The sequence below is a fragment of the Chelonia mydas genome, chromosome 6 (genome assembly GCF_015237465.2).
Source record: "Chelonia mydas isolate rCheMyd1 chromosome 6, rCheMyd1.pri.v2, whole genome shotgun sequence".
Classification (NCBI taxonomy): domain Eukaryota; kingdom Metazoa; phylum Chordata; order Testudines; family Cheloniidae; genus Chelonia; species Chelonia mydas.
The window spans coordinates 83736198-83749216 of NC_051246.2; the positions used below are offsets into that span (position 1 = coordinate 83736198).

At 40.9% G+C, this 13019-nt stretch overlaps 1 protein-coding gene across 8 annotated transcripts in view; it reads left to right on the top strand.

The window, feature by feature from the left end:
* SCFD1 (sec1 family domain containing 1) overlaps nucleotides 1-13019 on the top strand; it is a 144640-nt gene that overhangs the window by 63082 nt on the left and 68539 nt on the right. For all 8 annotated transcript variants that reach the window (XR_005225547.2, XR_006291402.1, XR_005225546.2 and 5 more), the window contains one exon: nucleotides 11615-11711. Coding sequence is in view for 5 of the 8 variants with exons in the window: in XM_043548068.1 (XP_043404003.1) it covers nucleotides 11615-11711 (97 nt within the window). In the remaining 3 variants the exon portion in view is untranslated. The remainder of the gene's footprint in view (nucleotides 1-11614; nucleotides 11712-13019) is intronic.

A 13019-nucleotide genomic window follows, 5' to 3' on the forward strand; every position in this document is an offset into this window, starting at 1 on the left:
ATACACAATAAAGCTATTTCACTATTCTAAGACAAGTAAAAAAAAATTTTTACCTCACCAGCCGAAAAAGTACAATCGCTAAAACCCCTTAAAATTATTAGTAATCATAACTGGCTATTTCTATATAGAAGATATTGACCATTCCCAACTGATTTACTTCCTTAAAATCACAGCTTTTCTTGGGATTAATCCACTGTACTTAACATATATCATTAGTCATGGATCTTTCTGTATGACTCAGGAGAACAGAGGCAGAATCTTTTGTCTGTTTGTCTCCTCCATCAAGAAAAATTCCTCCTGCGGGCATGTTTGCAGAACTGACCACCCGCTCTTCACTATCTTTGACTTCATGAAGGGAGCTGTTGTTTCCTATTGCTTTCTGTTAGTCTTTAGCAAGGAATTTTTTCCCCTGGGAAATTTATTCCAGTTAGTTTTCTTTTTCTCATTGAAAATTTTCTCCTTTTCTCCTCCAGTGTGCCCTTTCTCCAGAAGGGAGAGGTTCTTCATGGAAGTTTTTTGAAGAGAGTTGGCAATTCCCCTAGTCAAATGGTAGATCCCAATCCTTTTAATGAATTGAGTGGCCCCATTGGCAAAATCAAATGGCTCCTGCTCCAGCTTCCACACTTGAGGGAATTTTGCAGGTGTTCGGGAGTGCAGTGTAGGATAGGTTGCATGAGCACCAAAAGTTTCCCCCAATATCAGTCACAGAAAAGTAGTTCCAGCTCATGGCAGCCTACTCTTAGAGATAATTTGTTAAAATTTCCAAGATTTTTAAATACATAAAAAAGGCACAATAACATAAAGTGTGCAGATATAATTTCAGTACAAAGCCAATATCTGAATTGACAACCAGAAGCTGTGTCTAAACTGCATCAATACTTTATTGCATGAGAGAGAAGAGAAAAAAGTTACTGCAAAACAGAATTTATGATCTTGAGAATTTTTACCACTGTTCCAGTGTGCGTATTGTTGGATATACATACAGGTAAATAAATGAGGTGCAATATATTTTGTTATGTTAAAGAAACCTTAGCTTCTCTTCGTCTCTGATAATGGATAAGGGCTGAGAGAGTCCTGACTGGGAGACAGACTCAAGCCAATCCTATTGAAGTACCTCAGCTTTCATGGTGTGGGGGGGAACCCACCTCCAAAGAGAGAAAAGAACTCTCCTATTTCAGGATTTCTCTTCCTAGAAAATGGAAGCCTCTGTGGGAAGCTGACGGTAAACTACTAAGCTATGAAGTCTGCTATGCCTTATTGTAACCTGCTTGTTCACGTGTAAATCTATGAAGAAAAATTTCTCTTATAATGAATGAAATTTATAAAAGCTAAAGGTTTCTTCATGTACAAAAACCATGTGAACAATCCCATCCAACAACTTTCACCACAAAAGTAACTAATAGTTTTAGTTGTTCTCTGTTATGAGAAAGGAATTAATGAAAAATTTAAAAAAATAGTTTTCTTCAATTAATATGCCCCACAACTCACTCCCAACTGGCTCTGTGCATGTTTCTGAATGGTTTAAGTGGTTTACTTGTAAACATTGGCTGGACTCCAGAATCCTGAAATGACTAATGCTTATATAGGGATCTTGTCCAACTTTTCCTCGCACTTCTAGGGGTAAGGGTTTAAGCCTGCTGGAAAACTTTCCCGAAACAGATTTCAGTTGCTCTCTTCATGCTCCTCTTTTTAGAGGAGGTTAATTTCTCTTTGGATGCTTTGGAGAAATTTACTCAAGCGCCAAAGAGTGTACTTCTTATTTTACACTCCATTACCATTATCTCTACTCAAAAGAGTAGTCTCAAATTCTTCGTCAGTCCCATAAGTTAAATTAGGTCCTATAATTTGGTCTGACCACACTCCAGTAAATATTCAAGTATCAGTAAATCTAAGACTTGAACACAAGTTACGGGTAGAAAGTTATAAACATCATTCATATTTTGAACACAAATTACCCCAAACTTTGCAGGGCAGTCAGTGGAAAACCTTAAGGGGTGTGACCAAGGACTATCTTATTTCTTTAGAAATCACTTACAGTAAAACATCTTATGAACAGAAAAAAACCCACTCCAATAGGAGATCTTGAAACAACATTTTATTTAAACTAAAGGAAGAGGAAGAAACTGTACTTATGAGAAATTGATTAGTGCTAGAGGTAAATTAAGTATAAATACCTACGTGGGAACAAATATTAATAATGAGTTTTCCAGCCTAGCAGTGGCTGGAAGTTGAAGCTAGAAAACAAATTCACACTGGAAATAAGACATACATTTTTAATAGTGAAAGTAGTTAACCATTAGAACAATTTTACCGAGAGTCGTGTGAATTCTCCATCACTGAAGATAGACACCCGTGGCTTATTTTTTCCTGTGCACTACTTCCCTGTTCACTTCACATCTCTTTGATGACTTTGCATGTAAATTGGCATTCACTGTGTTAGCTTACAATGCTTAATTTATATCTGACAGAGAGGTGAATAAATATCTGTAGTCTCAAAGAAAACTGACTTCTTCACCTCTGCTGGTGATTCATACCTTGATACAGAATCTTAGGGCTGGTCTACACTACACAGGTCAACATAAGGCAGCTTATGTCGATCTAATTATGTCATTGTCTATCATAGAATCATAGAATATCAGGGTTGGAAGGGACCTCAGAAGGTCATCTAGTCCAACCCCCTGCTCGAAGCAGGACCAAGTCCCAGTTAAATCATCCCAGCCAGGGCTTTGTCAAGCCTGACCTTAAAAACCTCTAAGGAAGGAGATTCTACCACCTCCCTAGGTAACGCATTCCAGTGTTTCACCACCCTCTTAGTGAAAAAGTTTTTCCTAATATCCAATCTAAACCTCCCCCACTGCAACTTGAGACTATTACTCCTCGTTCTGTCATCTGCTACCATTGAGAACAGTCTAGAGCCATCCTCTTTGGAACCCCCTTTCAGGTAGTTGAAAGCAGCTATCAAATCCCCCCTCATTCTTCTCTTCTGTAGACTAAACAATCCCAGCTCCCTCAGCCTCTCCTCATAAGTCATGTGTTCTAGACCCCTAATCATTTTTGTTGCCCTTCGCTGGACTCTCTCCAATTTATCCACATCCTTCTTGTAGTGTGGGGCCCAAAACTGGACACAGTACTCCAGATGAGGCCTCACCAATGTCGAATAGAGGGGAACGATCACGTCCCTCGATCTGCTCGCTATGCCCCTACTTATACATCCCAAAATGCCATTGGCCTTCTTGGCAACAAGGGCACACTGCTGACTCATATCCAGCTTCTCGTCCACTGTCACCCCTAGGTCCTTTTCCGCAGAACTGCTGCCTAGCCATTCGGTCCCTAGTCTGTAGCGGTGCATTGGATTCTTCCGTCCTAAGTGCAGGACCCTGCACTTATCCTTATTGAACCTCATCAGATTTCTTTTGGCCCAATCCTCCAATTTGTCTAGGTCCTTCTGTATCCTATCCCTCCCCAACAGCGTATCTACCACTCCTCCCAGTTTAGTATCATCCGCAAATTTGCTGAGAGTGCAATCCACACCATCCTCCAGATCATTTATGAAGATATTGAACAAAACCGGCCCCAGGACCGACCCCTGGGGCACTCCACTTGACACCGGCTGCCAACTAGACATGGAGCCATTGATCACTACCCGTTGAGCCCGACAATCTAGCCAACTTTCTACCCACCTTATAGTGCATTCATCCAGCCCATACTTCCTTAACTTGCTGACAAGAATACTGTGGGAGACAGTGTCAAAACTTTGCTAAAGTCAAGAAACAATACACCCACTGCTTTCCCTTCATCCACAGAACCAGTAATCTCATCATAAAAGGCGATTAGATTAGTCAGGCATGACCTTCCCTTGGTGAATCCATGCTGGCTGTTCCTGATCACTTTCCTCTCATGCAAGTGCTTCAGGATTGATTCTTTGAGGACCTGCTCCATGATTTTTCCAGGGACTGAGGTGAGGCTGACTGGCCTGTAGTTCCCAGGATCCTCCTTCTTCCCTTTTTTAAAGATTGGCACTACATTAGCCTTTTTCCAGTCATCTGGGACTTCCCCCGTTCGCCACGAGTTTTCAAAGATAATGGCCAATGGCTCTGCAATCACAGCCGCCAATTCCTTCAGCACTCTCGGATGCAACTCGTCCGGCCCCATGGACTTGTGCACGTCCAGCTTTTCTAAATAGTCCCTAACCACCTCTATCTCTACAAAGGGCTGGCCATCTCTTCCCCATTTTGTGATGCCCAGCGCAGCAGTCTGGGAGCTGACCTTGTTAGTGAAGACAGAGGCAAAAAAAGCATTGAGTACATTAGCTTTTTCCACATCGTCTGTCACTAGGTTGCCTCCCTCATTCAGTAAGGGGCCCACACTTTCCTTGGCTTTCTTCTTGTTGCCAACATACCTGAAGAAACCCTTCTTGTTACTCTTGACATCTCTTGCTAGCTGCAGCTCCAGGTGCGATTTGGCCCTCCTGATATCATTCCTACATGCCTGAGCAATATTTTTGTACTCTTCCCTGGTCATATGTCCAACCTTCCACTTCTTGTAAGCTTCTTTTTTATGTTTAAGATCCGCTAGGATTTCATCGTTAAGCCAAGCTGGTCGCCTGCCATATTTACTATTCTTTCGACTCATCGGGATGGTTTGTCCCTGTAACCTCAACAGGGCTTCCTTGAAATACAGCCAGCTCTCCTGGACTCCTTTCCCCTTCATGTTAGTCCCCCAGGGGATCCTACCCATCCGTTCCCTGAGGGAGTCGAAGTCTGCTTTCCTGAAGTCCAGGGTCCGTATCCTGCTGCTTACCTTTCTTCCCTGCGTCAGGATCCTGAACTCAACCAACTCATGGTCACTGCCTCCCAGATTCCCATCCACTTTTGCTTCCCCCACTAATTCTACCCGGTTTGTGAGCAGCAGGTCAAGAAAAGCGCCCCCCCTAGTTGGCTCCTCTAGCATTTGCGCCAGGAAATTGTCCCCTACGCTTTCCAAAAACTTCCTGGATTGTCTATGCACCGCTGTATTGCTCTCCCAGCAGATATCAGGAAAATTAAAGTCACCCATGAGAATCAGGGCGTGCGATCTAGTAGCTTCCGTGAGCTGCCGGAAGAAAGCCTCATCTACCTCATCCCCCTGGTCCGGTGGTCTATAGCAGACTCCCACCACTACATCACTCTTGTTGCACACACTTCTAAACTTAATCCAGAGACACTCAGGTTTTTCTACAGTTTCGTACCGGAGCTCTGAGCAGTCATACAGCTCCCTTACATACAGTGCTACTCCCCCACCTTTTCTGCCCTGCCTGTCCTTCCTGAACAGTTTATAACCATCCATGACAGTACTCCAGTCATGTGAGTTATCCCACCAAGTCTCTGTTATTCCGATCACGTCATAGTTCCTTGACATCACCAGGACCTCCAGTTCTCCCTGCTTGTTTCCAAGGCTTTGTGCATTCATATATAAGCACTTGAGATAACCTGTTGATCGCCCCTCATTCCCAGTATGAGGCAGGAGCCCTCCCCTCACAGACATTCCTGCCTGTGCTTCCTCCCGGTATCCCGCTTTCCCACTTACCTCAGGGCTTTGGTCTCCTTCCCCCGGTGAACCTAGTTTAAAGCCCTCCTCACTAGGTTAGCCAGCCTGCTGGCAAAGATCCTCTTCCCTCTCTTCGTAAGGTGGAGCCTGTCTCTGCCCAGCTACATGCTACAGCCTTTCTCCCACAATGTAAGTGCCCTACTACACCAACGTAATAACTCGTCCTACACAAGAGGCATAAGGCTTATGTCGGTATAGTTAGGGTGACGCAGTGTCTGTGTAAACACTGCGTTACTTACACCCACTACTCTAAATATTGCGTATAGCTGATTCTAACCTTTATTGGTAATGATGTGGTGGAAGTGGAGATGTTAATAACTTTTTTGGAACTATCCACATAAGCATTATTGGAAATCAAATTGCTCATCACTGCTTTCTTATTTTCAACATAATCTAGCACCAGTACTGGTTTTATTGGTCTCTGATACAATGTACTGTGTACCGTATTATGCCCTTCTTTATCACTGAGTATTTCTCAAAGCAAGCATTATAATTCATAGTGGAAAAATTTCTACAAGTAGCTCCAGCAATAAATAATTTGTGAAAACTTAGTTAAGGAAAATTATAAGCATCAAAAAGACATCTATGTAGTATATTTAACTGCATGGCAACACCTTAACAGTACAGAATTCATACAAAATATATACCACCCACTTTGTTACTTGTATCATTATTTCAGTTATTGCATCTGAAGAAGTGGTTTTTTACCCACGAAAGCTTATGTCCAAATAAATGTTAGTCTTTAAGGTGCCACCGGACTCCTTGTTGTTTTTGTGGGTACAGACTAACACGGCTACCCCCTGATACTTGATTATTTCAGTGCTTCTCCTATATAACTAATCTCTTGCTCTGTGATTTGTGTCAGGACTTGCTGGTGTGTTTTTTCTTCTTCTTGATTATACAAGAACCTGGAAAAATAATGAATTGAAAACACAAATACCATTATCAATATACCCTAAAGAATGAATAAGTAACAAAAGTGAAACTTGTTATTCCACAGTTTGCTGTTGGAATAACATCTAAACTCCTTCTATTGGAAATAAAAAAATAGCTTAAGTATGCACTGGGAAAGTTTCCACTAAAAGTATAGACAGTGCTGTATGCAAAGATGATGAATGTAAAGTGAAAAATGTCTTGTTTTACCAAGTGGTGGTGCAATACTGCTCAAAGTCATCTTTGGTTGTTCCCTGGAGTCATAATTTAAAGACCGCTGTGTAAATGGCAACTCAGAGTGATATTCAAGTAGCACAGCTTCTGCCATACTGATGCGGGTCCAGGCCTCTCCCAGGAAGAGAAAAGGAAAACAAAATTTAAAATTATTTATGTTATCAATGACAAAAAGAAAAGGAGTACTAGTGGCACCTTAGAGACTAACCAATTTATTTGAGCATAAGCTTTCGTGAGCTACAGCTCACTTCGTCGGATGCATTCCTATCAATGATAGCGTATAAATTACAATAATTAAATAGATCAGAAAGCTGAAATACATAATTTTAAGTTACCAGAGGGCCCTGGCCAGTCATTTCTTGCCTCATCCTGACTGTTAGTCCCACTGCACATCAGGATCTCTCCTTTGTCTCTGCCTGTTGTCAGAGTCCAGAAGATTACTCCTGCCCTCTAGTGTGTCTGCATGCATCCAAACGAATGAGCAGCTGTTATGCTTAAATGAAGTAAGCACTATCTGCTTTATATCAGCACTTTTGAGAACTGTCAGTTCATGGGGAAGTGGATGTCTTGAGGGATTGATAGGGCATATCTACAACATATGTCACAGGGTGGTTAGTAGCATCTATAGTTATCCAGAAGTTTATGAAATTTAATTTGATTTCGTTCCAGTTTCAAGTGAACAAGTATCAGCATCACAAAAAACACTACACTACTTGACACCCTTGTAATGGCAGTCTTGACAGGCCAGCCGTTGAGTATGCATGGAGATTTAACTACTCTTTCACCCCTAGATTTTTGACCCCCTTCTAGGTTCAAGGTTGGGACATATTGGCCGGAAGTTGACACATTAGCAGTGCAGGGAAGTTTGCACTGCTGCTACTCAGGCTATAGACCTGTTGTGTGCATCAATCAAGAACTTCCTTCACCAGGGTTTCAGTCTGACTTCTTTCATTAGCATCAACTTCACATTTAAAAATCCTTAGCTTAAGCTTTTGAAGGGAGTATATGTCCCTGTACCATTGCTGCTGATGTTACATTTTTGGAGTCTAAAAGGTATATTTAAGTCGCTACTAGTGGGTTTGCTTTATTGTAGTAACCTATTTCGATCAGTCACCTTACCAAACAGTTTAAAACTACTCATGGATTGAAAGAAGAACTTGTGTTCAGTGTGAGTTTAAAATGAGTTGAGAACTGTGACCATATTTTTATGATTGATAAGCGTGCCTGTATATGCCATCTGATCCTTGAAACGATGAATATCATTTTATTTAAAAAAAAAGTAAAGTTGAGCATCAACCAAATACTCTTAATGGATTATTCTGTTCATTTTTGACATACTACAATGATACAAATCAGTCTCAGCTGGGATGCCAGCTAACACATTATTCTTGATGCCAAATTCAACACTAAAGCATTTTTTTAATTAGATAAAGGTTTCATGTCTTATTGAAAATTCTTCTGCTTACCAGACACCTTCTGTTAGTGGGGGGAAATTGCATTTTTAAAGGTGTGTGGAGTTTAGATGCCGCAGAGAGAAATGTAGTCAAACATATGGCGACAAAGTGAACATACAGGGTAGACTAGAAAAGCTGCAAATGTCTAAGATAATTGTTTTTCATGTCTCCACATAAATTGGAAGATTTCATGGGAGACTATCAAGGAGTGTGATGGGATGATGTAGAATTGTATTTCTGTGATTTCTTAAATTATATTTGTGTGTTCTGACTCAGCACATTTTTCATTTAGGATATTAGGTTGGAACTGCAATAAGGATCAAGAGGTTAAAAGCCAGCAGTCAAATTCTGCTCTGTTACACTAGAGTTAATCCTGAGTAATTGACAAATAACTTCAGTGGAATTATCTCAGATTTACAGTGATATAACTGAGGGCAAAATTTGCCTCAGGATTTATGTGCATGAATTTACAGAAATATTCCTCCTGTGCCCTTTTTGCTCTGGATACAGAGGGGGGGAGAGTGGGTGGAGCATGTTGCACTCTAGCTAGCCCTAGTTGTCATATAGTTCCTTAAGAAACCATTGCTATCTGGTGCAAATTCAAGCAGCCCCTAACCTGAGAGTAGAGAGTCTGGGAGCTTTAACTGGTTGTTGGGTTCTCAGCTTCTCTTTTTTCTCTTCTCCTGGGCTGCTGTATGAGACTGTGGGAGGGAAGGGAGACATCCTTTGTTAGGTGGTGCTTCCGTAGGCTCAGGCAAAGCTAGTTGAGCACCTGTCCTACTCTTCCTCAGGTTCCTACCGCTCCGCAGGAAAGCAGACAAAGGAGAAACCAGAGCTGCTTTCTCTTCCCTGCCTTGCAATGGAGCAGCCAGCCAGCAGGGGAGCTGCTGAGCAGCTTCATCAGGGAAGGCACAGCTGCTCTTCAGAGAACTCCCAGTTCATACCAGAACTGCTCCCCAGGCTGCAGAGAAAAGTGGCAGAAGATGGTGTAGTCTTCCTCCTCTCTGTAGTGATAGGTCTGATTCAAACACTTCTATTTTAAAAATACACAGCATGGCTCAGAAGATACATTTTCAATTTGTAGTCAAATACCCATTTTTTTTTTTTTTATTTTTTTTTTAGAACAGTTGCGCTTGAGGGCCACAGCTTAGAGCCTTGAGAACAAGTGAATATAGTTGGACATAACAATGGTCAGAGACTGATTTTTACAGAAATGGGTATTTCCAATAACTGTGGAAATTCACCTGCACAGGGACTTTAATTGGGCTTGCTGTTCTGGAAATAGTTGTTTCCCTAAATAAATGAAGGTTTGGTGGAAGCTAGTGGGGATTATTGCTAGTGCTTCTATATTATAGGGGGAGCTAGTAACAATGTCTGTATTTAGGTTGCCTAACACTTTCCATTATAAAGGATTCTTGCTGCCTTTTCTTTTGGGTAGTTCTCGTACCTGTTGTTTGCAGCAAATCTTTGATATTCAGCAAGAGAAATGCCCTTGGACTAGAGAAGTGCCTTTTTGTCCTATGAAGTTTAGTTCAGCTTCACTGAGATACAAACTACGAGAAGTCACCTTTTCCTTTCTTTCACTTGCAGTCTTCATGAAAGTTTTGGCAGTATGCCAAAACTTGTTAACACTGACTTCCTAAGGTTGGGTTCATGCTGCCATCACCAAAGCAGCAGTAGCAGTTACTGTACTTGGAGTGCTTTGAAGGTGCCAGCACATGATTCCAGTGACCCATACCCACGTGAAGAAAAAACTGGGCCAGCCTCCCCCATAAGTGCTCTGCAGTCCCATGTGGTATCTATGGGGTAGGAGCTCCCCCAACTCCCAAGGCAGGAGGGTGAAGAGAGTGATAAAGTCTCTCTTATGTGTGCACGTGCGTACACACATACTAGATCTACCTGGCTGAGCTCCCGCAACACCAACGACCCCTAGAACTCAGCATCTGGACTCAGCAATCCATCCCTTCTCTGGAATAACGGCTTTTTCCTGTTGCCAGCCAATGTATTTGGTCTTGTAACTCAAGTGGTAGCAGTCTGTTGCAAAGCTAAAGGTTGTAAACCTTAATGACACATGATGAGGGTTTCAGTTGCACATAATAGAATTTTTTACATTTTTCTTTCCTAAAATAATTCGAAAATTACGTTCAAAGCATAAGAATAGCCATACTGGATCAGACCAAAGGTCCATCTAGCCCAGTATCCTGTCTTCCAACAGTGGCCAATGCCAGGTATCCCAGAGGGAATGAACAGAACAGGTCATCATCAAGTGATTCATCCCCTGTTGCCCTTCTGGCAAAAAAGAAAAGAAAAGAAAAAAGAAAAAAAGCTCATCTTACGCAGCTGTCATCACCACTTCTTGCAGTAGCTAGATAGGTTTCCTATCCAAGTAGGGATCAGCTCTAATCCTACTTACGTAGTCAGAGCTACCCAGCCACTACTACTGGATTTGGGATTCCTGATTACCTTACTTAGGTTACAAAATCAAGCACTTGAAAGATAGAAAATGCTGGTTGTATGGTTGCCTATTCATCCTTAACTTGGCCCTCTTGTGCATAGGCATTATGATACTGTCTTTAATTACATAATCACATAACATACCATTTTATCCACAGGACATCCACTTGCTCAGTGCAAGTGATGGATGCCCAGTTTCCCCTAAGAAAGGGTCTCCAGAATTTGGCCTAGTGATTATGTAAAAACTTGGTGTTGAAATAGAGAGACATCTTTTCCAACTTAAGCCAAATGACCTTATTCCAAAGTCTTCTGCCTTAATATTAATGAATTCTTGCTATACTGTCAGATGACATAGTGATCTTAATGCTAGCCTTCATCATTTGTATGGAAGACTGCAGACTTTTTCTCTGGAATCATGTCTTCCTATGTCTGGGGACCTGCTATGTTTATCTGGATATTATTTAAAATATGCTGTAGATTTAACCTAAGCTTTCACAATCATTTATTCCAACATTCTGATAGGGCTGCTTGGGCAATTGTGATACAGCACCATAGGTAACCATATAATGCTGCCTGTTGTCCAGCTCAAAACACAGTTTATGTCTGGCTTTTCCCCAACCCATAAGTTTTTGGTCATTTGTTTATTTTTAAGATTTTTTTGTGCGGCACCCTAATATATTGATTCAAAGGAGCATTACTGATATTGAACAAAATTATTCGGAGGATTGATTGACTTTCTGTACTAAGGAGGCACAGAAGTATTTTTGTGTTAACATCATAATGAAAAACTGAGTGATTCTCATGCTGAGTGATTTATTTTTTTTTCCTTCAGTAAGTAGGAAAAGTGAATAATTTGAAAGTAGCTGTGATCAACTAATCTATCTACATGTTAAAATAGGGAAGTATTTTTTCACGATGTAATCATTTTAATTTTAACATTTATTCTTGAACAGGCACGGAAACTGGATGTGTATTTTGAGTATGAGGAAAAAATAATGAGCAAGTCCACTCTCGATAAATCTCTCTTGGACATGATTTCTGACCCTGATGGTAAGTACTGAAAATCTGAATTCGGTATAAACCAATTTTCTCTGTTTTTGATGGAGAATCAAGTAGGGGCCCATTGACTGACTCTGTAATTTTCCATCTCACTTGATCAGTCAGATTAGTGGAGTGCATATACAATATACTAGACTTGTAATGAGAAGAGGTTTTTAAAACAGCTAGGGAATTCACTCTTTAGACTAAATCCAAAATCATGACAGGAATTTTGCCACTCCTACAAAACCTTTTCTGGCTCTCGCACCAAAAGAGCTTGTCAAGTGACAATACTAAGAGAAAAGGCAGAAAGCCATGCAAGAAAAATAAGTCAGTAGCTGACTGGTAGAGGTCTGTGCAAAAGCTTTACAGAAAATTATGCTGGGTAAAGACTGGAAATAGTAACAATTTATTCATGACTGAACATGAATATATCACTATTGATAGCTGTGAATGTAAGTAATTATCAATATATAATCTATAAAATAGTCTCATAAAGACAGTTACTGTGGATCAAAGCTTATTGGGTCAAGTAAATATTTCGACATTGAATTTTACCCACAATTAATATTTATGATTACATTATACTCTCAGTATATATGGCACTGGAGATAACTAACTGTGCCACAAAATCTCAAAAGAGCTTACTTGCTAAAATGCAGTACAACATAAAATAATATGTTTTGCAAAATAGGTGTGTTTAAACAACTTTTGAAGTAACTAAAACTGTGCTTGTAGTACTTTAATTTGGAGCCTGTTCAAAGCATATTTGGGGCATGAAAGAAGGCACTATATTGGGAGTGGGTGAAGGATGGAGAGGTTAAGAGATAAGCTTGGTTAAAGAGAAGTTAGGAGAATGTTTTGGGAAGGGTTTGCAGTGCCTCATAGGAGCAGGTTCAGCATCACATGATGCTCCATCCCATCATTCCATGGGCATCCTACTAGGTTTCCAGATGCCTTTCAACTGGTAACTTGCCCTGGTAACCTGCAAGCCAACTATCTCTGTCAGAAAGCATGGATCCTCAATTGCTCTTCAGTATTGTACTGTGCCTTATAAACACAAGGCTATAAGAGGAGTCCAGCGGGGGAACTATTGAGCTGAGGGAGGCCTTGAAGGAGTAAGTTACCAATGAGTCACAGTAATATGTTTTACAGTAGTGTGCTGAGCCTGGCATTGCTTGTTTGCACCGTGCTATGAACCTTGTAATGATTGCTGTATGTGCCCAACTGTAACAATGCACATACACCTATTACTGTTGTCTTGAATGTTAGCAGCAGTCACCATGTGATGATGAATAATAACGATAAATTCAGTTTCTG